At 34.1% G+C, this 24588-nt stretch overlaps 2 protein-coding genes across 2 annotated transcripts; both read right to left on the bottom strand.

The window, feature by feature from the left end:
- Nucleotides 1–435: 435 nt before the first annotated feature.
- Nucleotides 436–5973, bottom strand: LOC135831172 (transient receptor potential cation channel protein painless-like). The gene is made up of 2 exons (XM_065343470.1): nucleotides 5790–5973; nucleotides 436–5130 (listed from the first exon to the last, which is right to left on the bottom strand). Exons 1-2 carry the CDS (start codon nucleotides 5792–5794, stop codon nucleotides 2052–2054), a joined length of 3084 nt encoding a protein of 1027 aa, XP_065199542.1. The 5' UTR covers nucleotides 5795–5973; the 3' UTR covers nucleotides 436–2051.
- A 5967-nt stretch (nucleotides 5974–11940) lies between these two features.
- Nucleotides 11941–24380, bottom strand: LOC135831150 (transient receptor potential cation channel subfamily A member 1-like). Its single transcript, XM_065343431.1, has 4 exons — nucleotides 23535–24380; nucleotides 18924–19762; nucleotides 18066–18824; nucleotides 11941–14653 (listed from the first exon to the last, which is right to left on the bottom strand). Exons 2-4 carry the CDS (start codon nucleotides 19743–19745, stop codon nucleotides 12323–12325), a joined length of 3912 nt encoding a protein of 1303 aa, XP_065199503.1. The 5' UTR covers nucleotides 19746–19762; nucleotides 23535–24380; the 3' UTR covers nucleotides 11941–12322.
- Between the last annotated feature and the right edge of the window lie 208 nt (nucleotides 24381–24588).

Genomic DNA, 24588 nt, shown 5'->3' with positions numbered 1-24588 from the left:
GGTTCTACTCAGGGGTTAGGAATTTGCAAATCGCTCATTTTTTTGGATGAATTCTAGTTTTGAAAATTTTTTCTTTGCGAGTATTTCGCATTAATCGTGTCAAAATATTGACAGATACGCATCATTCCTGAAACCGTGGAAATATTTTTGAACGCAGTGGTACCAATTTTCAGATTATTATTGCCAACTTCAAAAAATCGAAAAAATTTCATCAGATTTGGAAATACTCATTTTCAAAAAGTGTCGTAAGAGAACCGTGGAAATCAAGTAGAGCATGTTCAAACGGTTTATAAGTTGATAAGAAAGGTGTGAATATTCTCAGGTTTTTGTGTGCATTGACTAAATTTGGTGCGAAAATGTAAGTAAGTAGGTAAGTACCATTTTTGAATATTTAATACCGGGTTCGATTAAAAAAAGAAGAAAAAACGCAAAGCATAAATTGACCTAATTATATTATTACCTAGATGACTATTTGGTTACAAAAAATCTATACTCACAAAAACTATTTTAAGATACAATGGAAAACTATAATTACCTACTTATACCTAGGATAACCCTAACCACACTTGGAATAATTTTTCAGAGAAAGAAAAGTAAAAATAAATAAATAAATAAATAAATAAATAAGTGAGAGTAGGAGAGCAGGACTGGGCAAACTTTTTTTGAAAATAAATCTACTCTTCAATCAATTCAACTCATTCTTAAATGAGTTCTAGCTCACGTTTTTTTTTTCAAATCTGAATTGACACCTCTTTTTAAGAGGTGCTCTACGTATTGCGTTTTTTAAATATAGCATAACCAAAACATGCAAGGCAGAGTACTGATTAAATGCGATGCATTTTTCGATCGCGAAAAAATCGAATAATTGTGTACTTAACGAATTTGTTTTGCGCAATATTTCAATTTGAAGTTTGTTTTAGCGAATGAAAATCATTTAACACCTTAAACAAATATTATTATCGAAGTAAGTATTTGCCATTTTAGAAAGTTATCAAAATTACGCGAGTTGATGTCGTTGAGGGAGGATTGTTCCAACACTACTGAATGAAATTCGTTGAAATTTGAATATGTTATACTTGAAAGTATTCCTAACAAGTTGACGTTGCCAATTTTTTCGATTTTTTTCGTATTATCAATTTTATGGTCATTGCAAAATTAGCATCATCTGAGTGTATTTTTCAATGGTTGTATTTTCACTCAAAAGGAAAAAATCGAAAAAAGGCCAACGTCAACTTGTTAGGAATACTTTCAAGTAGGTATAACATATTCAAATTTCAGCGAATTTCATTCAGTAGTGTTGGAACAATCGTCCGTCAACGACATCAACTCGCGTAATTTCGATAACTTTCTAAAATGGCAAATACTTCGATACTAATGTTTGTTTGACGTGTTGAATGGTTTCATTCGTTAAAACACTTCAAATTAAAATATTGTGCAAAAAAATTTCGTTAAGTACACAATTATTCGATTTATATACATGATCGAAAAATGCATCGCCTCTAATCAGTATACTCCGCCTTGCATGTTTTGGTTATGCTATATTTAAAAAACAGTACCTACGTAGAGCACCCTCTTAAAGAGTTCGATTTTTTGTCCAATTTTTAAAGAAAATTTACCATGTGATCCTTCCAATTTTGTTTGTGATGTGAAAATTTTTCCTTGTGAGCTGTCAAAGTTGTGTCAAAAAAAGACATGAAATTTTTCGTTCAGATTTCTCCTCTGTGATTCCTAAAAAAATTAGGCAAGAAAGGAAATTTAAAAAAAATTGAAATTGGTAATGGAATTTGAACAAAAATGTTTTCCAACCCTGCCTACACTAAAATATAAATGAAACTCCATCTCAATGATAACATGAAATAAGTAGTAAATTAAAATACCTTATTTACCTATTAAACTTATGAGTGGTAGGCTTATTTTTAAATTTATTTGAAAAAAATATCTTCAACTCCTGAAATGTGTACCTTATTTACATTTTTTCACAGCATGTGAAGTGTACCTACTTTCTAGATTTGAACTCTTCCAATAGAATTTTGGTGCATATTATTATGTTCTTATGCTTCAATATTTGGTTTCTCCAACGTCTCTTGTCGTGTTTTAAATTCACTCTGTAGTTTAGCCAACTCCTTCATTATCGTATCATACTCAACACTATTAGATTTCTCCCGTTGAATTTGTTTTTCGAAAATTTTCACCGCCTTTTTAACAGTACACGAATCAATTTTCCATTTACTGAAAACCATATACGGACCTTCATCGGGAAAATCGTCGTTTTTGGTCGCGTACAAAACCTGGTAGCCGACATTCGGAGACACCTGGATTGAACGATCGGTGAAAATGTAAGGAAACAGATGCAATCCTTTGTAGAACTCTTCGATAGGTTTTTTCCCTTTGTTACAGGTGAGTTTATTGAAGAATTTGAGGTAGCAAGCCGGAACATTCATGGCCATGGTTTCCACGTAAGAGATGAATCGCAATCGAGATGTGATTTCGATCAGTTCTTTATCCGATTTTACATTTTGTGTGTCAAAGACTGCTAAACCATTCAATAGGTTGAATAGTACAATGGTTATAAAAAGTATTAATGCGAAATAGAATCCTTCAGTGTAATTTTGTATTTTGTCTGGGATACTTTCACTATCAGGTACACCAGGAGTAACTAATAGTGATTTGAAAATCAGCGAGAAAGGGTTGCTCAGAAAATTTTTGCGATAGTCTTGATGTCCGCGGCTAAACTGGATGGAGACGCTGAATCCATACGCTACAATTATCAATGAAAACCAATGGATGAATTTTAGGAAAGATATAGTGAATCTTTTGAACATCTCTTGATTGGTTGACAGCAGAGGATGTCTCCCTAAGAGTGTTACGAACTCCAACCATACGGCAAGAATCGCCATCGCTGTTAATGAACAGTGCAATTCATCATCCAAGTCTGGTTTTATTAAAATTACACCTGTCAGAATAATGGAACAAATTATTAACCAGTTTTCTAGCGATTTCACGTAATGCCAAAAAGATGTGGTGATTTTAAATAACTCGCGTAAACATAGTATACTGAGTAGGAGCAGGGCAATGTACTGGAAAATACAGCTTGCTGACAAACAATACGGAAATTCATCAGGTTGTTGAGTTGGATTGGGCTTGTTGATCGAATTCTTGTTGTCTGAAGTACGAGTAATATCAGATGTAGTGTTCGAACAGTTGATCGGAGACTGACGCCACATAAATTTGTTCCTATACTCCAAATCTGTGATTAATGCGTTAATATGATGGTTTAAATTCGTAACATAGTTGGTTGATGTGTTCAGAATACTTTTGAAATTATTAAAACAATGGGTGAAATTTTTGAAAGATTCAGAAACATTGTTGTGAGATTCAATTGACGAGTTCAACTGTTTAATTGATTCGTTGAGAATATCATGTGGATTCTTGAGAGTCTCAATCGAACGGACAATGTCTTTTAGTGAACTATTGGTACGAATAGATGTATTACTGAAGGGTTTCCTTAAAAATTTTATAGCTTGATTTGATTTGCAGAAATTAATTTCAAAAACATCTTTTTCAAAAACATCATTGGGTCCCTCTTTCGCATGATAATGCAGAAACACATGCACACTGACCGCCAACCAGAAAGCAACATAGAACAGCAGATTGTAGTAGTAGAGCTTCTTCACCACATGCCACTTCAACGTTATAAAACTCATAATAACCGGATGCTTGAGAAGTTTCCTCAACTCTGGTATTTCATTCATCGCCACCAAAGGTCCAATTTCAGATACACCTTCGCGAACTCCACTATTCTTATCTATCCCAGTCTCGGTCTCTGTTTGCCTACCCGATGACTTTCGCATCCTCGGAACAAACATATTATAACGAAATATAACCGTATGGTTGGTATCACCGCAGTGAACATCGTTCGAAGATATGCAACTGTCTAGATACTCTTCCAAGGCAGCCGGATTGCATAACGTGAGAGGTGTCTCGCCATTGCAGTTCTTTTGGCAAACATTGGCTCCGGCATCGATGAGCAGCTTGATGGCTCCCTTATGATTGAGCTGGACAGCGTAGTGCAAAGCAGTGTACCCTTTTTCATCGGCCGAATTCACATCCAACTTGTTATACTGGATGGCTTTCTTGTGCAGGTAATCTAAACAGATGTAGTAGTCTATTGGTTCATCAATCTCTGGAATTGGATACCGTCTGCTCACAAACATGCCATAAAACAAACAATGAAGCACATTGTGCTGGCCAATGGGAGCAAACGAGATATCTGGGTAATCTAATAACACGTTGATGATTCTGTAGTATCCTTGGAAAGCAGCCATCATCAAAGGAGTCATCGGGTTCCTGGCGCAGTACTTGTTCGGGTCGATATCCATGTTGAGTAGAGCGACCACAACTTCAGCCAGACCAGCTTTACAAGCGTATTGCATGTACGAGTTTATACTATCGTTATCGTACAGGAAATCCATACCTAGATGTTTCTTCAGCTCTTGTACTCGTTCTATGAACTGCTCAGATTTACGATTGTATAAGTACGAGAATAAAACATCAATGGGGTTGTGTTGGAGTAACCCTGATAATGACCATTGGATGTCTTCAGTGCTCTCATTTTCGACCGAATCTAACAACGCCCTGTCTACGAGCTTCCAAGCTACGATATCTGGATCAAGGTAGAGTTTCAGTAGTTCTATGATTGGTAGGTTTTTTCGTACAACGGCGAAGTGCAGAACGCTATTGCCGTATTTATCTTTGATGTGAGGATCGCAATTGGGACTTTGTAGTAGGATACGTAATGTATCCAAGTCTTCGTTTTTTACAGCCTCGTGTACCGGAGCTTTGCCATAAACGTTGACGGAATTTATGGTTGCGTTATGACTTACCAGAATTTCGACGAATTTACTGTTTCCGTATGATCGACAGGCGATATCGAGCAGTGTGCCGTTGTCGGGAGCGCCGTACTCGTGATCCACGTCTACCTCGTGGGCGTTGATGAAGCGTTCGAATTTTTCGAAGTTTTTGGTTTTCAGGTAGTCTAATAATTTGGTGTATTTGTCTCGAGCGTTGGAACCGGATGATTTATCGGCTTTTCGCGTACCGTATGAAGACGACGTGGGCGGCGAAGAGGAGCTGTAAAAATGAGTGTTTTTTTAGTGTTGATGATGTGAAGTGAGATCGGGTAAATCGAGAAGGAATGAATTCGAAAATTGTCGATTTATCATTCAGAATGAGGTGACTCATTTTTTTTTTAATTCTTCGGGAATTTTCAATTGCTGGAATGGTACGAAAAGCTCGCATACTCTATTGATTGAAATTTTTGAAAAAATATAATTTTTCACAGCTTTTCCATCCTCTATCTCGTTTTTGAATTTGAGATTTCAAAACATAAGACTACTCAATGTTTCAATTTCTGAGCACGATATTATCGAATCGCATAATATGCATACTATCAATTTATTTTACAATCAAGTAAAGCCATTTCAAATGACAATTTTTTATTTTTGGTTTCCGAATTCCGAGTTACCTTCAGATCTACTTGGATGGATGGAATTTTTCATCTTTTCTTCAAGTACAAAAAAATGAAAAGCAGGCGATGGTTGTAAAAAAAAAAGATGAAATCATAAATTTTTCATATCTATTTGAAGAAAACCTGTGGATTGCCTCTCATTTTCTATAGGTATAAATCATAAAAAGCCCCGGGAACTATTGGCATTTTCAAGTAATCAAAGTACATATTTTAGATTTTTAAATTGGGAAGGTACCTATAATTATTAGTGCAATTTTCTTACCTCATGGTTGCTGCTCTATCGCTGAATTATGTTTCAAAATGCATTAGATACGTAAGTACACGAATTCACTTCCATAATTAATCGTCACATCGAATAAAAATTATGATTTTGTGCTGTCAGTAATGTCGGTGTTATATGCTCATGTTTTTTTTTTAGTTTTTTATCGACCGTTATTTAGATAAAGTTCCAACCTCGAACATGGTTGATGAGATGTTCAATGCAATGACTGTACATTACATATGTCACTTATTCCATTATCTGATGTGAGTCAATCGTTGGCTACTTTTAGTTTGAATAAAATGTACGCTTTAAAAAATTATTAACTGTATCATCTAAACAAAGTTATTTTATTCCGAATGCAAACGGTTTTAAAATCGTTATAAAATTATCTATAGAGCTGTTCTCAACATTTAATTTTTTTTTTAGTAAATTTCACAAAAGTTTCAAGCTTTGATTGATGGTATGCGACCTCGGTTTGACAAAAAAATCTATTTGAAAAAAAAAGTAAATGAGTGATATAATTTCAGATGACGCTAATTGTTTTGTCTGGGAGTACCTATTCCTCCTTTTTATACCAGAATTTCAAAAAATCCTGCTTGTTTGCCAAAATCTAAAAAAAAATGCTACGTTTTAGAAATCCTTCCCCCCCCCCAAAAAAAAGAAATTAAAACATAGAAAATAAGTGAAACATTTTGAAATTTTACAGAAAAAAAACATCTTGCGCAGTTCGCAAGATCAACCGACTTTGCTCTGAATATACCCCAGTAATTTATCAACATTTATCTCAGTAATTTACCAGACATTACTTAAAAATTTACCAATTTATCAAAATGCGCGGAAGTACCCAAATTTACCGATTTAATGAATACGAAAAGACGAAAACATCCACAAAATAAAATAGTCAATCATAAGTAGCCATCATATTACACTTTTATGAAATTGATTTTCAAATAAAAATTAGCGTACTTATGAAGACGTAACCGTCATATTACAAGTGGAATAATATATCAGGAAAATTGCTGACAAAAAACAAAATTATTACCGAAATTTACCAATTTACCAAAATTTAGCTATTTACCGAAATTTACCAATTTACCAATTTACCAAAATTTACCAATTTACCAAAATTTACCAAAATTTACCAATTTACCCAAATTTACCTATTTACCAAAATTTACCTATTTACCAAAATTTACCTATTTACCAAAATTTACCTATTTACCAAAATTTACCAATTTACCGAAATTTACCAATTTACCGATTTACCAAAATTTACCGATTTACCTAAATTGACCGATTTACCAAAATTTACCAATTTACCAAAATTTACCTATTTACCAAAATTTACCTATTTACCAAAATTTACCAATTTACCAACATTTATGAATTTACCAAAAATTGCCCTATCAATTTACTAACATTTACCTCAGTAATTTACCAGACATTACCCACTAATTTACCAATTTTCCAATTTACCAAAAATTACTCCAGCAATTTACCAACATTCGCCTCAGTAATTTACCAGACATTTCCCCACTAATTTACCAATTTTTTACCGAATTTTTACCGACTTTTTTTTAGTTACCCCAGTAATTTACTGCCAAAGGTTTTTTTTTACCAATTTACCAAACTTTACCAATTTACCAAAAATAACCCCAGCAATTTACGAAAATTTAATAATTGGAATACAAATTTACCAATAAAAATTACGCCATTAATTTACCAAAACAAAAATTACCCAAGCAATTTACCAAAATTTTTGACAAACTTTAATTACGAGTAATTCACCAAAAATAACTAATCATATTATTTACTGAAAATTACTAGATATTAATTTACCAAAAAAAAAAATTATCAAAAGTTACTGGCTATTTACCAAAAACTTAATGTTTTTTGTTGAAACAAAAATTACACTAGAAATTTTTGAAAAATTTTGATTTTTTATGGCAAAAAATTTTGGACGGATAAAATTAACAAAAAATTTTTTAAAAAAATCAACAAAAAATTTTCTCTTCTTGACTTGCGCGGGATTCGAACACCCGACCTCCGGCGTACCAATCCGCAACCTACACACCCTAACCACCCCGTCTGTTTGTTGGGGGGTGAGCCGTTTGCGAGATATAAGGGTTTACACAAATTTCAGCTTATCCATAACGTTGAAACACACTTAAACGTTCATATCTCGTAAACGGCTGAATCGATTTCGACCAAATTGAAAATTTCTCTAGTTCAGTATCGTAGCAATATTTTGCCATCGTCAGTTTCAACTTAAAGTTGGGAGCTTTTGAGTTCAGCGTGACACAAATTTATACATAAATTGATATACCTATAAATATATAAATAAATATATAAATAAATATATATATAAACTTATCTCGTTTTGCGCCATACGTCTTATCGTGATCAGCATACTCCAATTCGTCAAGAAAACCCACCCCCACCCAAATCCTCAACCATCATGACAAATACAATACCTTACTTTTCCGTTTCACGGCAAAGTCGGTAAAATGAAAAAAGCAAGACTTTTTTTGCACTTTTGGAATTTTTCCAAAAATAGAAAAACAAAACTTTCTGGAAATTACTGCAATGTTCTGAGAAATACCTACTTACTTGAAGAAAAACTGGTTGAATATCTGATTTTTTGCTATAATTGCAGCAACGTCTTGGTTTTGCCAAAATCACAAAAAAGACGAGCTTTTTCTCATTGAAATTCCAAACTTTTCGTACGTGTTTTTTTCTGAATTTTGATTTTTTCGATTTTTTTTTATTTTTCTTTGAAAACGGGAAAATTTTTGAATTGAGTAAGTTTTTATCGAATGCTCTATCCCTTTCACGATGAGGGAACCTTTTGAAGTGCCACTCATCGATTTAAACTAAACCAGGCTAAATCAAAGGAATATAATATGTTCTATAAAACCCTCGTAAAAGGTAAAAATTTCAGACCATAAAATGAATTTTTGAATTTTTGACGAATTTTCGACGAATTTACCTACCTATTAAAATTCAAAAAATTCAAAAAAGCTGTTTTGAGTGCGATTTTTTCACGACTTATGACGGCTGTAGACGATTATCGCAAAATTTGGGGAGTGCCGGTTCAAAAGTAAATTTTTGATCAATTTTTTATATTCCAAAAAAAGTGAAAAACTCCAATTTTCAAATGAGGTGTATGACGAATGGTTTTTTTGAAAGATATCGTCAGGTGTGTCTACACGATCATCTGACTCGAAAAAAATCGCAATCTTATTTTCTTAGAGCATTATGCAATAAGGGTTCAAATTTCTCAAGAAAGGAGGAGTTGCGATAAGGCCATTTTGTGGCACCCGCTAAGTAGTTATCGACTCAACAACACTCTTAAAATGTTGTAATAAATTTACGAAATACGAATCCGTGGTTAGTTAGCTCAAAATGACCATTTTTTGGGCTCCAGGGGTTCCCAAAGTTGCGAATAAAAAAATAATTTTAGGAACCACTGAGTATTATTATTTTCAAAAACTTTTTTAGCATAAAATATATGTTTGAACCGAATAAACGTTATACGAGGTGATTTTATTACTTTCGACCCTTGGGGGCAGAAAGGGGGGTTCAATTTTTTGAAAATTTTGGAACCACCATTTTGGACCTACCCCTTTGAACCCCGCTAAAAAGCTTTTCACCGTTTATTAGCATCTGAAAGACCTCCATCCTACCAAATTTTGAGCTCAATAAAAATTTTCGCTGGCACTCAAAAATCCAATTTTCCAATTTTTCGTAATTTCGATATTTTAGGAACCCCCGGAAAACTAGAAACCTACGATTTGCGCCAAACGTAACGTTTTGAGGTGTATATTGGATTACTTGGGTGAAAAAGTTGAATTAAGCTATCTGAATATTCGTAATTTTGAACCCTTTTTTTAGAGCCTCCCATTTTAAGCACCCCTGAAAATGGCGTTTGGGCATATTTTTTCAAATAAATTGAAGGATTTACATTTGAAACACACTAGCAAGTGCTCGATAATTTTTCATATGATTTTTCCAGTGACTTTCAAAATTGAGCTATTTTGGATCAAATTCTGAAATTTAACTCTTCGAAAAGCCATTAAAATAACGTTTTCATGATTTAAACGAAGTAAAAATGCCAGAATTTGACCCAAAATAGCTCAATTTTGAAAATTACAGGAAAAATCAAATGAAAAATTATCGAGCACTTGCTAGTGTGTTTCAAACGTAAATTCTTCAATTCATTTGAAAAAATATGCATAAACGCCTTTTTTAGGGGTGCCTAAGGTGGGGGGCTCAAAAAAAAGTTCTAAAATTACGAATATTCAAGGAGCTTAATTTAACTTTTTCATCCAGATTATTGAATATGTACCTCAAAATGTTACGTTTGGCGCAAATCTCAGGGTTCTAGTTTTCCAGGGGTTCCCAAAATTTCGAAATTACGAAAAATTGGAAAATTGGATTTTTGAGTACCAGCGAAAATTTTTATTGAGCTCAAAATTTGGTAGGATGGAGGTCTTACAGATGCTAATAAACTGTGAAAAGCTTTTTAGTGGGGTTCAAAGGGGTAGGTCCAAAATGGTGGTTCCAAAATTTAAAAAAATTGAAACCCCCTCATTCCTGCCCCCAAGAGTCGAAAATAGAAAAATCTCCTCGCATAACGTTTATCGGGTTCAAACCGATATTTTACGCTAAAAAAGTTTTTGAAAATAATACTCAGTGGTTCCTAAAATTATTTTTTTATTCGCAACTTTGGGAACCCCTGGAGCCCAAAAAATGGTCATTTTGAGTTAATCAACCATGGATTCGTATTTGGGATATTTATTACAACATTTTAAAAGTGGTTGAGTCGATAACTAGCTGGTGCCAAAAAATGTGCTTATCGCAACTCCTCCTTTCCAGTCACTCTGGAAGAGCCAAAATTGAACCATGATGAGAAATCAAAATACTTTTTTGTTTTCTTTTCTGGCATAATCTAGCCTACTTTTCCCCTCCATCTGACAGATTCGTAGGATAATTTATGGGATGTCAAACAATTATCTACTATCTAGAATTCATTGAATCCATTACCACAGCAGCTATATCTCATACATTTTCAAAAAAAGAGAAAAATTTTTCGAGTCGAAAAATTCATAAGTTCAAAAATTTGGACTTGTAAAAATTTCGACTCGAAAAATTTTTCTCTTTTTTTTTGTTTTTTTTCGAATACACTGCGATAGAGCTTACAGTTGCGTTTCGCGAGCGTTCGTCGGTTCGTTGCCACGGTGGCGCGTGGCGATGATTTGTGGCGTTCGGTGAAACGAAACAGGAGGTACGAAGGCTCGATGTCTGTGCTAATCGTCGTCGAACGAAGCCAGCTTGTTCCCGGTAGCCGGTAAGCCGGCGTGTATGCGAATTTCGCGACTTTCGAGACTTGCAATTTCTCATTGAAAATAAAATCCTTCCTTGGTTTCCCAGCTATTTCGGTCACCTTGTATGGATCAGCATTTTTCTAAATAATCGTCTTTCTTGGATGAAAAAAAAACCTTCCCTGATCCGTCAAACAATGGAGGATTAATTGTACATTATAAAGCTCCTTAAAATTGGAAAAAATATAAAAATTCAGGTAACTATGTGAAAATTTTCATTTATTTTATCCTCTGAAAAACTGCTCCCTGAGCTCCAAAAAAAACGTGTGCCCCCCTCCTCCCATGCCTAAGAAAAACTCTCTCCAGGTATCCCAAACAAGGTTTTCTAAAGTTGAGAAAATAGAAAAAATGAAAAAATTGAAATTTGTAAAAATTTGTTTACGTAGAATTCCTCATTTTGGGTCAAAATAATTATCTACTTTGAACAACTCTCTTTTTCAAGAAAACTACTCCTTTGGATGGTACCTCCCGGCCTCCCTGTATAAAGCTTTTCAAAGTTGGAAAAAATGAAAACAAATCGAAAATTGTTTGTTTGGGAGGATATTTATCTAGGGAGGATTTTTTCTTGAGAAAGTCACTGTGTAAAAAATTTTTAATCAAGTAGAATTAAAAAATGTTCAAAAAATTCCGCTGACTTATATTTTTTGGGACCGTGAAAGGTTTTTTCCTGAGAAGGAGGAGGATGAGGAGGTGTAGGAGGAGGAGAGGGGAAGGGTAGGTTCTGACCTAACGAAATTAAAAATTTTTATCAACTTTGATGTATTCAATTTTTCATTTTTTCTCATGTAGAGGAGGTGGGGGCCGAGGGGGTTCTACATATACAAGTTGGCCAAACTTGCTTCAAGGACCAATGGAGGTCAAAAGGAACATTTTTTGAATAAGTATTTTTTTTTTTTTCATATGAGTTGGATGTTTTGAATTTTTTTTCTGCTGGTGAGGACTACGTAGCACGTAGGTATACATAACTTTTTTGGACTTGAGGGGAAATAAACAACTAGTTTCGTTTTTAGAAATAAGTAGGTACATATGTATGAAAAGTTACGTTTTTAATTTTTGGAAAATTTATTTTGCAAATGCTTCTTAATCATAATTTCTTTACTTATTCGATTTTTAGTTCTATTGTTCAAAATGATAACGATCATTGATTACCTATACATTATTTATTTCGTGCTGTTCAATTTCACTTCCCTGTAAAGTTACCCAAGTAAAATCGTAATGTTCTCCATCCAAAGAATCGCTGTCATCCAACTGATTTCTAGTTTTACTTAAAATCTTAACAGCATCTTCGACAATTTCCCGATCAATTTCATACCAAAGAGGCGACGAACGTCCAGTATTCGGGTACACTTCGACTTGATAATTTACCAAGTGATAAGATAAGTCAACACGTGTAGATTTGCGTAGTCTTTTACGAGCATACCCATTTGAACGAAGATTACATAAAAATGCAACAATTTTCCTCCATAAATCCGGATCGTGTTTAGCTCTGCTTTCCATATGCTCGATGAATCTGACACGAGAAATAATTCCCACGATTTCAGCGTCCTTTCTAATCTTCTGAGTATCACCGACCGCCAATCCGTTCAACAAGTTGAGAAGTACAACAGTGATTAGGAAAACGAAGAGTAAAAAAAACACATGCACGTGACCGATGTCATCGTTCCCTTTTCCGGATAAAATCGATTTCGAGTCGACTTGACCGCTCGACATGACCAATGTGTTGAAAATTGCATTCGCAACGTGAGAAAATTCGTTAGAATTTTTCAACAGGATATGAAAACAGAAGGCGAATGCTAAAATCATGATGGAATAAATGAGGAAAAATTTGATAAAATTGCACGAGACTTTTTTGAACATTTCAAAGGGAGTGGAAAATGAAGGATATCGACCTATTAATAGCAGGAGGTTTATCCAAGAAGCCATTATAACTACGGCTGCCAATTCTCGGGAATGTTCGGGTGCATACAGTAGGACACAAGTTGATACGAATAAGGCTAGTTTAAACCAAGTGAGCCAGTTTCCCAGCGGTTTAGAGAACGCTTGAAATGCCTCCTTGATTATGAAAATGGCGCAAAAAAGCGAAATGAAAGGTTTCCATAGAAAGTCAATAGTTTCCATGTTGCTTTCAAAGAATGAATATGAGACAGATTTGCTTAAAATGTACAAATTAAGTGCGAGGAAATAAATCAGGTACAAAATGAATTTGCTGATGAAATGTTTCCTTATCAGCAGCCATTTCAAGTCAAGGTAATTCCTTATCAATGGGTGCTGCTTGAGAAAATGCCTGAATCTAGGTTCATCGGCCATTATCAGTATTGGTTCAACTTCATTGACAATTTGAGTATGAGCAAGCATCGAGTAATCAAATGTGATCTTATATTCGCCATGCTTCGTTCCGCATTTATTCGATGAAATACAACTGTCGAGGTAATCTTCCAGTTGCTGGGTTTCTATTAAACGCAGAACACGAGCGCCATGTTTGTTTGGAATGCACATATCAGCTCCAGCTTTCAAGAGAGCCATTGTGCTCCGCGAGTCTTCCCAGACCACTGCGTAATGCAAAGGTGTATTTCCATCTTTATCTGCCAAATTCAGACATTTTTTTCGTATCGGTGATTTCAAAATGTACTCGAGCAGTCGATAATGGTCTTGTTTTTCACCCGGAACCAGAGTAAAATTCAAGGGTAAAACGAAAACATCCTTTTCGCAATCGAATCCATTCTTTCCAGCCAGGTAATGTTTTTCCATTAATCCGTAATCTTCGCTGATATACTTCATAGCTAGGATACCTTCCAGTACCATGTGAATTACTGATTTTTCATCGACTACGAATGTCGATACTTTATGATCTTCCAACAGTTTCTTGAAAGTCTCGAAATTACCATACCTGGCAGCTCTCATGATAGGAGTGTACTTAGCGCAGGCTTTTTGTTTTTCCACCACACTGGTTATCCTGACAGGAAGATCTTTTTTGATTTTTGGCTTCTTTGCGCCATAATCGAACAAGAAATCGATAAATTGGTATTTTCTATGCATCGCTGCATGATCCAAAGCTGTGTATCCTTTCGCATCCGGCAGATTTATATCGCAATTGTCGTTTTTTAATAAGATTAATAATGTGTCAGCGTCTGAGTTTTGTACTGCCTCGTGTATGGCAGCTTTACCGGTTATGGTGTTTTTTAAATTCATGTCAATGACATCTTGTTTTAGCAAAAGGTCTACAAATTGACTGTTTCCGTGTGATTGACAAGCTACGTCCAGCAGTGTTCCTTTTTGCTCGACGTAAAAGTAATTTATGTCGGGACGAGTATCTTGATTTAGAAGTGTTTCGAACTGATGAAGATTTTTATCTTGCAAAGCGGATAATAGGTTCATTTGTATTGGAGAAGGTTGCAGGTTTCCTTCTGAACGTGTTCGTTGTCTTGTTTTGTATTTTTTAAAAGTACGGTTCTCGGACTCCATCTGGGAATCTGCAACCAGCTGGGAAAAACAAAAATGGTGAAAATCAATGAACGAAATTTGAATTTATTTTTTTTTTATCGCTGGTATCGAAATTTTATTTAGTATAAAAAATCGAAAAATTAGATTACAACCTTGGTCATTTTTTCATTTCAAGTCTATTTTCATCATTCATTTATTGGTAGGTATTTTTTGATTCTGCACTCTTGAATGTGTCAATAGAAAACTGACTCATTTTAGTGGCATTTTTAACAACAAAATAATGAAAAATGAGTACTTATCAATAAAACATTTCAAAATTTTTCATGTAGGGGAGAGGTAGGGCTCTTCAAATTTCATTTTAGAAGCTTTTGATAGGCACCTAAGTGAATGAGAATCATTTTCACTTAAACAATACAGCATTGTGCGTTTTCTTCTTTTTGTTTATTTTTTTTTTTTAGATAAAACTTTGAAAATGAAAATATACTCTCAAATTTTGGTTTGGTTTTGAAAAAAAAACACAACACTCCCTCTTCCCTCTCTCGCCCTAGAATGGTCTTGATTGGGTTTCGGAAAATGTTCGTGATATTTTTTCGCTTCAACTTTCCAGAGTTGTTGGTTTTTATTATTATTTTTTTACATCGTGAATATTTTAGTTCCCTTCCCCTCAGTCTTCTATATTTGGTAGATTTTGAGCCTATATAGCTTTTTGCACCCTTCTGCATCCCAAACATCCAAAAAAGAATTGATTTTCGCCTTACTTATTTGTTTGAAAAGTCTCTCTTCTTATTTAAAAATGGTCAACCAAAAGTCCAGTTTTTTTCCAAAATTGCTTAAAATAAGGTTCTGTTTTTTGGTTGCCAAATTTTCCAAAGTCAAAAAATGTTAATTTTTGTAAAAAAAAAAAATAAAAAATAAAAAACGTAGATTTTTTGCAAAATAGTTGAGAAATGCCCATTTTTGGCAAAATTGTCAAAAAGTATCCACTTTTGGTAAAATTGTTGAAAAGGGCCAATTTTGAGTCAGAAGTGTCAATTCTTGTAAAAAATAAAATAAAAAATAAGAAACGTCGATTTTTTGCAAAATAGTCGAGAAATGTCAATTTTTGGCAAAATTGTCAAAAAGTATCCACTTTTGGTAATTGTTACAAAAGGTCAATTTTTTCCGAACTATCCAAACATTCTTGTTCTTGCCAAGATTTCCCAAGAAATCTCGTTTTTTTCCAAAATTGTCAAAAAATTCCTGTTTTTTGTCAAAATTGTCATAGAGTATCGATTTTTAGCGAATGGACGAAAAGTTGTGATGTTTTTTCGTCAAAATTCTTACGAAGCAGTTTTTTGATAAAATAACATGAGAAATTGAAAACAAAAGTTTGACATTTTTTTCTAGGAAAAATAACCCCTAGTCCCCCAAGAAATGTCCACTATGTAAGTACCTATAGAGAGAGCCTTACGCAAAACTGAAAAAAAAATCAAAAACACTATTATAAGAAAGTCAGTGAATTTTTTCAGCGATTTTAAATTTCTGTTCTAAAATTCCTCTAGATGATTCTCATCTTACGAGTAAGAATAATCCTTTCGCCTGCTCCTCCAGATATTTTTACACTTTATGTATGGAGCCTCCTCCCTCTTGAAAAAATTGGAAAAATTAAGTGAAAGAAAATTTTTCATTTTTTTTTTTTTTGGAAAAATGAAGAAGGGTTTTCTTTAGAAGAGAGTTAGTTATTTTCAAAAAAATTTCATAGACTTTTATTTCCAATACTTTTGTTTGATTTTTTAAAATTTCATTTTCAAGAATTCTGAACAGAAGTATCAAGTTTTGAGGCATGTGGCGAAGTTTTTTCTCAAAAAGGAAGTCATTTGGGAGAATTTCAAAGCAAAAATTGAGAATTTTTGTAACTTTTTCTTTGACTTATACATATTATATTTCAAACTTGAATGACGTTTTTTCATGAAAAAAAGTTGTAAGAGAAGTGCCTATTTTATTAATTTTTTGATACTCAAGATTTTCAACTAAGTATTGAAAAATATGGCCGACAGTTTTCAATTCCTCTTTTCTTCTCTGCATCTAAAACTAAAGGCGTTAGACCGCTTTGAAAATTTCAATCACAGGTCCTACAATTTTCAAACCAAGAAAAATATGAACGTAGGATTTTTGTGAATCAACATTCAATTAGCTGTGGCTTCTGCTATACTAAAGATGGACTAAAATTGAATTTAGGGTCTTTCCTATGTCATTTTTTAATTTTTCAACATGGCGCAATTAGGTTCAAATCTGTACCTAATAAGTAAGTATTTCTCAGAATTCCATAATCTTGAAAAATAACACAATTAGCCCTAACGTTGCCCCTTCAAGTTTCAGTTTCGGCAACCCAATTCACACGTGAGAAGACACGTAGTTTGGCTAGTATGGGCAGCTCTGAATGAGTGACCGAGAAAAACAGCTGCATTGAAGAATCCAAAAGTCAAAATAAAAGGGCATATTTCATATTGGATAGGAACTTAGGCCTACAGCTGCCGGTTCATGTACCGTTTTTAAAAATCGGAGATTGTTGTTCAGTAAAATAAATTCTCTGTTCCTATTTTAGTACCAGCAAGAAATCTGAACTGGTAAAAACATTTTGGGTTCAAACAAAACTAAATCGAAGGAACGTGCAAAAATTCCCCATAATAAGATTCAAATGTCAACATTCTTTTTTCGAATTTTGAAAAATTTTCAAAAAATCAAATTCATCAAAATTTTACACAATTGAGCTTGAAAGCAGAAATTTGATTAAGTATCCTGATTATGGCATCACATTTTTGCCTCCCTTTTTCGGATGGAAGTGGTTTCGAGCTGTTTTGAGCAATTCTGAAGCCTCCAGAAAATGTTTGAGTATTTGCGATGCATACAAAATTTCATCTGATAAAATCAGAACGCTGGGCCCTTTTTTTGATCTGTTGAATCGTCTGGTGAAAATTATAACCAATTTGGAAGTCTTCAGATCCATAAAAAATTTCAGTTTTCTAAAAAGTGCTCTAAAAAGTGTTCCAATGAATTTCAGCAATTCTCTGGAGGCTCAAAAATTTCTCAATAAAATTCTAAGCGGTTGCAAATGGGAGAGATTAAAAGTCAATGATGGGGTAGGAATCAATATTCAAATTTATAGCTCACTACGGTAAAATTTGTATGTATTTTTAGGTATCTATCTGAGATCCTCGATTTTTCTAAATTCCTCCAAAAAATGAACTCTAGCGCTTGGAATTTTGGTCGATGAAGTATTTTTGCATGCTCTTCAGCTGTAGCTCTATTTGGACCAGAAATTTTCCTATACCTAATTATGCATAATAGGATAATGTGATCTGGACAATAAGATTTTAGACAATTTTGAAGGGTAATTCTTGCCAAATATACTGAGAGCAAGGTGGAGGAGGTATCAACATAATTAATTCTGCAGAATAGCGATCAATCTTACCTGGATCTGAGGAAAATATTTCTGCTTCAAGCTTTGTGGAATGGGATATTTTGACTTGACACAGGCATTATAAATCATATGTCCAAATCGTAGATCGTGTAATTCATCGAACAACTCCAAAACATGGGATTGCATCAGCAAAGTTTTCAGTTCATCTCGCGCTTCTGTCTCTTTTATAATGCAATCGAGACATTTATAATACAAGTTTTCTTTACAAATAGTTCCCATTCTACTGCTCATGTCCTTCCATCCATCGAAAACCATATGCAGTATTGTCTTTTTTGCAACTGGTTTCAATGAAACGTGTTCATTTTTTAGCAATGTTGATAGAATATCGTCACGAGCAAGGTAGGCTGCTTTCATTACAGGTGTTTGGCCAAATATATCGTTCAGATTTGGATCACAGATTATCTCATTTGTTGTAGTATGCATCAAGATTTTTAGAGTATCGATGTCGTCGCTGTCTATTACCTTGTGAATTGGGGCCTTGCCACTTATTCTATTGATATTATTTATTTCAGCTCCATGCTCGATCAAAATTTTCACAAATTCATGGTTACCTTTGGAACGACAGGCTATGTCGAGTAATGTGCCGTTTTCTGGATCGCTCATAAAATGGTTCATATCAATGGATTCAAGATTAGTTTTCAGGGTGGATTCAAATTCGGTGATATTTTTTTCTTTCAAGTGTGGTAGAAGTTTTGTCCGAAGGATCGTCTCACTATCAGCGGTGCTGTTTTCTGTTTGGTTTTTTATATCCTGCGAAAAATTCAATTTTACGAATTAAAAAATAAAATTTTGGAATAAATTTATTGTAGAATTCAAGTAAGTAAGTGATAATAAGAAGGGATGACCAACCTTGGTGATATTTTCGACACCAATTCCAAAAACTCGTGCCAATTTGTTTAAAATCTGCTGATCTTGCAACCTGGCCGCATACCTCAACAAGTGATCCGGATTGTTGACCAACTCGTGCCATTTTTCATTTGGTATTTTCTGCAGAATGTAATCCAAACACTGATGGTATCTTGATTTCTTTCGTAAAGACCCCGTAGCTTCGCCTATTTCTCTCGCACCATCGATCAACGAATGCAGTATGGTTTTTCCTGCTACTGGCTTCAACGAAACGTTTTTATTTTCGAATAACGTTGGCAAAATATGAAGATGGCCGAAGTAAGCAGCTGTCATGATCGGTGTTCGGCAATTCATATCGTTTATATTGATATCAGCTCCTCTCCGACGAATGTAAGTTAAACGTTCGGAAGAAGTGGTCGAGGCTGATATATCACAAATATTCAGATTACACTCGTAAGACCTTATTTCATTTCGACTCAGGACTTCAACAGTTGAAATATCGTTGCTTTTTACTGCCTCGTGTATTGCAGCCGTGCCATATATTTGATTTATTGCATCGACTCGAGCGCCGTATAGGATCAATATCTTTACAAATCTCCAATTACCTTTTGATCGACAAGCGATGTGTAGCAATGTGCCATTTTCTGGATCTGGGTAGGAGTGATTCACATTGAAAGATGCAGGTTTCTTAGTTTTTAGAGTGTCGATGAACTCGGAGAAATTTTGTTCTTGGAGTGAACTGAGTAAGTTTGCGTATATGATCGGGTCAGGAGAGGCGTCTTCTCGTCTATGAACAATTAGTTGGAATCTTTCTTCGTCTGACATGGTGATTGATTCTATTCCTGTGAAAAATATAATAATAGGTAATAAGTAATTTAGTAGGTATAGCTGCTTTTCTGATTGGTAGTTGATGAGATTTTTTAGGAAGATGAGCGATGTGGAAGACTAAGTTGGGAGCAAATTCAAATCATGATTCCATTCGAATTTAGAATCACAATTTAGAAAAAAAATTACGTGATTTGAATCATTTTTTTAAAAGATAAAATTATGATTCATAAGATTTGTTTTTTTTTTTTTTTTTTTTTTTTAGTGTGCTATGCACACTATTAGGTAGCTACTTTTGGTATGAAATATCGCTGTGTGCTTTTGAGCTTTCATTTTTGCATAGTGAGTACATTCGAGTTTTCATTTTTGCGTAGTGATTTTGAGCTTTTAGTGTAGTATAGTGCTTTTGATATCGCGTTGTGCTTTTGAGCTTTCAATATGGTGTACTTGGTGCTTTTGATATTGTGTTGTGCTTTCAAGTATTCAGTTTCACATACTTAGTGCTTTCGATATTGTGTGTAGTGCTTTCAAGCTTTTAGTTTTGTGTAGTGATGTGCATTAGAGCATTTGTTTTTGCATAGTGCTTTTGAAGTGTAGTGCTTTTGATATTGCATAGTGCTTTTGAGCTTTCAATTTTGTGTAGTGATTTCAATATCCCATTGTGCTTTTGAGTATTCAGTTTCACATAGTGTTTTCAATATCCCATAGTGCTTTTGACATCATGTTCTGCTTTTAAACTTTTGGTAAGAATAGGTCTAACAAAATAAGCTATGCACACTGTTACAGTTGTTTTTTTTTTTAATATTTCACCCGATTCGGACCATGTATGACAAGAGTCTCCACATAGCGGAAATAATGAGAACTACAACAAGCGGTATAGATGCTGAAAATTTAACATTGTCTCTTATACATACAAGTACACTATCCATCTGAAAAAACTGTTTTCTTTCTGAAAAAAGCTTTTGCCCTTGCTTTGCTCAGGTCGTGCCCTAAATACGCCAGGTGCCCAATAACGTCGTCGTCGTGGTTCCTTATCCTTTACAGGACATTGGAAATCGCATTTTTGTGGTACCCTAACAGGGTGGAGGCGTATGCCTATTGCCACTGCGATTATTCTAGGGAATCGATGTTGTTTCGAGCTTCCACTAGTAGTTTCCCGTTGCTTTCTAGTGACATCTACACAAGCACCTTGGAACTAGCCGGGTAGTTTAGAGACCCTGAGCTCCTCAGTGTTGACCTCTATAGACGCTTGAACCAGTTTCAGCTTTTTGATTCTGCTAACAGATGGCGTTGCATTATCTGTTAGCTCGGCTAAACTGGTAGTCCCACGGTACTTGGCGTGTAATGTTGATAATTGCACGAAAGATTTTTCTAATTACACGCACAAGCTTGCCTCTGTAGCTGGGTTTGAACCGGGTACCTCGTGAACGGAGGTCCGCGGCTCTACCTACTACGCCACCGAGGGACTGCCCAATAACACCAACAGCTAATATCTCTAAAACTAAAAGTCATACCGGGCTATAACACATACTGGAACAACGTGACCAGCGAAATCTTGTTGTGATTTTCAAAGTGGAAATCCAAAAATTTTGCATTCAAAATTTTTCATTGGTGGTGTGGTGCAAATATCAAAAATTTAATTTTGAAAATAGATGAAGAAAAAAATATTTTTGACAAGTTCATCAGCTTTCTAATGAATATTTGTACCTTTTTCTACATGCTAAGCTCATAGACGATCCATCTTATGCATTTTTTCATGCTAAAATTTTTCTTCAGAGTTGAATATAGGGGTGTCCTAACAACGCCAATGTAATTTTTTTCAATTTCTTGGACGTAGAGGTGATTAATAAGTAATAATTACCTATTTCAATATTATTGATTTTCAATAGGTAGGTACATTTTTTAATATTTCTTACAATTTATTTTTTTGTTTTTGAGATTTGAAAATGCATTTTTATTGGGGTTAAAATCTACTTTTGCGAATAATTTTGGTAGTATGGTATACACTTTTCATTGTAGATTTCAATAATTGTGTTGAAAATTGGTTTTATCACAAAATTTTAGATTGAAATCAATTTTTCAAAATTTGAAAATGCACTTTGATTGGAGTTAAAATTCACTTTTGCGGATAATTCTGATGGTAGGGTGTAAATTTTTCATCATAGATTTCAATAACTTCATTCACAATTGGTTTTATCGCAAAATTTTATATTTAAAATTTAAAAAAACTGCATTTTTTCCCACTTTTTCAAAATTTGAAAATGCATTTTGATTGGGATTAAAATTTACTTTTGCAGATAATTTTGGTGGCAGGGTATACATTTTTTATTGTAGATTTCAAATAATTGCACTCAAAATTGGTTATATCGCCAAATTCTACATTTAAAATTAAAGAAAAAAATGTTGGCGTTGTTAGGCACCCAGTTCCTAATAACGCCAAAACGGTGACCTCACTTTGAACTGTTATAGCTCGAAGGAAAAAGATTATAAAAATTCAAACATTCACTCAAAATATACCTACCTTGTATCCTCTATCACCTACACGAATCAGAATGGGAATAAGTTTAATTGTGACTGAGTAATTCCAATTTTTCGAGTGCACGGCGTTAATAGGGCACAGTACCTTACTAGTGAACATTTTACACTAGTAGTTCTTGCGAAATACTACTAGTGAAATAAAAGTGATTTTACTTAGGTACTACTAGTAGGTACTTCCAAAATAATACTAGTGAACATGAATTTAAACTAGTAGTTTTTGCCAAATACTACAAGTGAAATAATTTACAAGTAGGTAGTATTTTTAAAATACTACTAGTGAACTACAAGTATACTAGTAGTTTTTGCAGATACTAGTAGTATTTTTCCATGAGGGTGGGTACTTTTAGTCACCCTCTCTCCTCTTGAAAAATCTTTAGGTTTATTCTTGTCAGTTTGATTTATTTTTGGCAAAAGGGGAGAGGGATAAACTTTTGAAGGTCTCCTTTGGTGTATCTACCAAGGTCCACGCTTGGGTCAATTTTATTCATTTTTACGCCAGTTCAACAAATTTTTGAAGGAATTTAGAACTTTGCTGAATTTTGCTGATTCTTTAAAAAATAATTTTGTGGTAGGTACCTAATATATTTTCAATAACTATACCAGCTCAATTTAGGAATTTTTATTATGCTTTCTGCATTTTTGACAAATACTTAATCATTCAATTTTTGAAATATTCAATAAATTTTTAGTCGATTTTTGAAACTTTTGCTCGTTACACGTACCAGCTCAACGAAATGATATTAAGTTTGTGATCAGTTTTCATATACACATCTTTTTTTTTCCTCTAGAAGAAATGGTAACACTGATTTCATAATCGTTCGTAAATTTTCCCCTGAATAATTAGTCACCATTTTCGAAACTCAAGGGAGGGAAAAAACCGGATCTGATTTGATGTGGTCAGATAACATTGGATCTCAGAGAATGACGAGTTCTGATTAGATCTGATCTGATCTCGATCTGATAACACAAGTCTGATCAGATCTGGAATCCAAACAGATCAGCTCCTCTATTGGATTTGATTGGATTTGAACAGATCTAGTTCGATCTAGAGCATGTCCGGATTCACTTATCTGATCTGATCAGATCAAAAATCATTTTTTGCTGGAAATTTGGGTAAGGTGAACTAAAAAATCGAGAATTGAATTGAAACTGGAAATTTAATACCTACCTACCTACGTGAAATTAAACTATGTGAAGTATGAACCTATTTACATAATGTATGTATGTACTTGAAAAACCACGAGTACTTACTTGTAGGTAACTGATTTTTATTCTCTTTTAGTTTCCAGCTGCTGGAATCAAGAATTGACTTTTTTTTGTAAAAAATAACTCTGATTTTGCGAACAAACAACGATAAAATTGGTCACTGCGAGTAGGAAACTCAATTACACATACAGAATACGTACATACATATGTAGATGTGGTACATATGTTTAATCTGATGCCATGTTACATAAATCATGATTTTTTTTTCGCATTTAAACTTTCAACTTGTCATTTCCTTTTTCTATAATGTAATATTTTGATAAACTTGGTTTTTCAATGATTCATGCCATGGTTATCGAAGGTAGGTGGGTAGTTAGTTACCTATGATGCTTCACCATAATATGATCCATTGCGTCACTAGCTGCATGCGACTGAGTGGTATAAAATTACTGAAATGATGAAATAAATTTCAGCAATTCAATCGTATGTACCTCAACCAGCTGTAAATTCCTTTGGGTTGTACGTTATCAAAAAATGTACGATTTATTAACTGGCGCGTGGGTCAAAATTTTCCCACGACAACGCCGTGAGAAAAACTTGAGCATCGGGGTAACGATTATTGAGAATTTTAAAATTAAAAATTTTACTGTGGGAGCTAAACTCAAAACTGTCAGCTAAAATTTTAATGTTGTGGCACTTGGGCCAAGGGCTATCACCGAGACCACTTCCCATTCAAATTCCTGGGGGACATTTCATGAGGTTCCCGGTAAGCCGAATCTGAGATGTTGAATTTCATTTTGAATTTTTTGAAAATTTTCAAAATTTCAGATGTCCATTTTCCTAAATTAAAAATTGATCTAATTAAGGTAGATGAAATGTGAAATTTGGTTTATATCAGTATTGGAGGAGGGCGAAATAAAGTAACACTCAAATTGGTTTAGATATTTTGTCCTGAAAAAATATTTAAAAAACAGTTACCTACACCAACATTTTTGATTTTTTTAAAATTTTTCTAAGAATCCGAAAATGAATTTGAGCGCTTGTTTTGTTCAAATAGGAGGATTCCAGTTCAAGAGGTTCCTTCCTTCGTGAGCTGGAA

Source organism: Planococcus citri, chromosome 1, assembly GCF_950023065.1.
Source record: "Planococcus citri chromosome 1, ihPlaCitr1.1, whole genome shotgun sequence".
Taxonomy (NCBI): domain Eukaryota; kingdom Metazoa; phylum Arthropoda; class Insecta; order Hemiptera; family Pseudococcidae; genus Planococcus; species Planococcus citri.
This window is presented reverse-complemented; position numbering and strand designations above follow the sequence as displayed.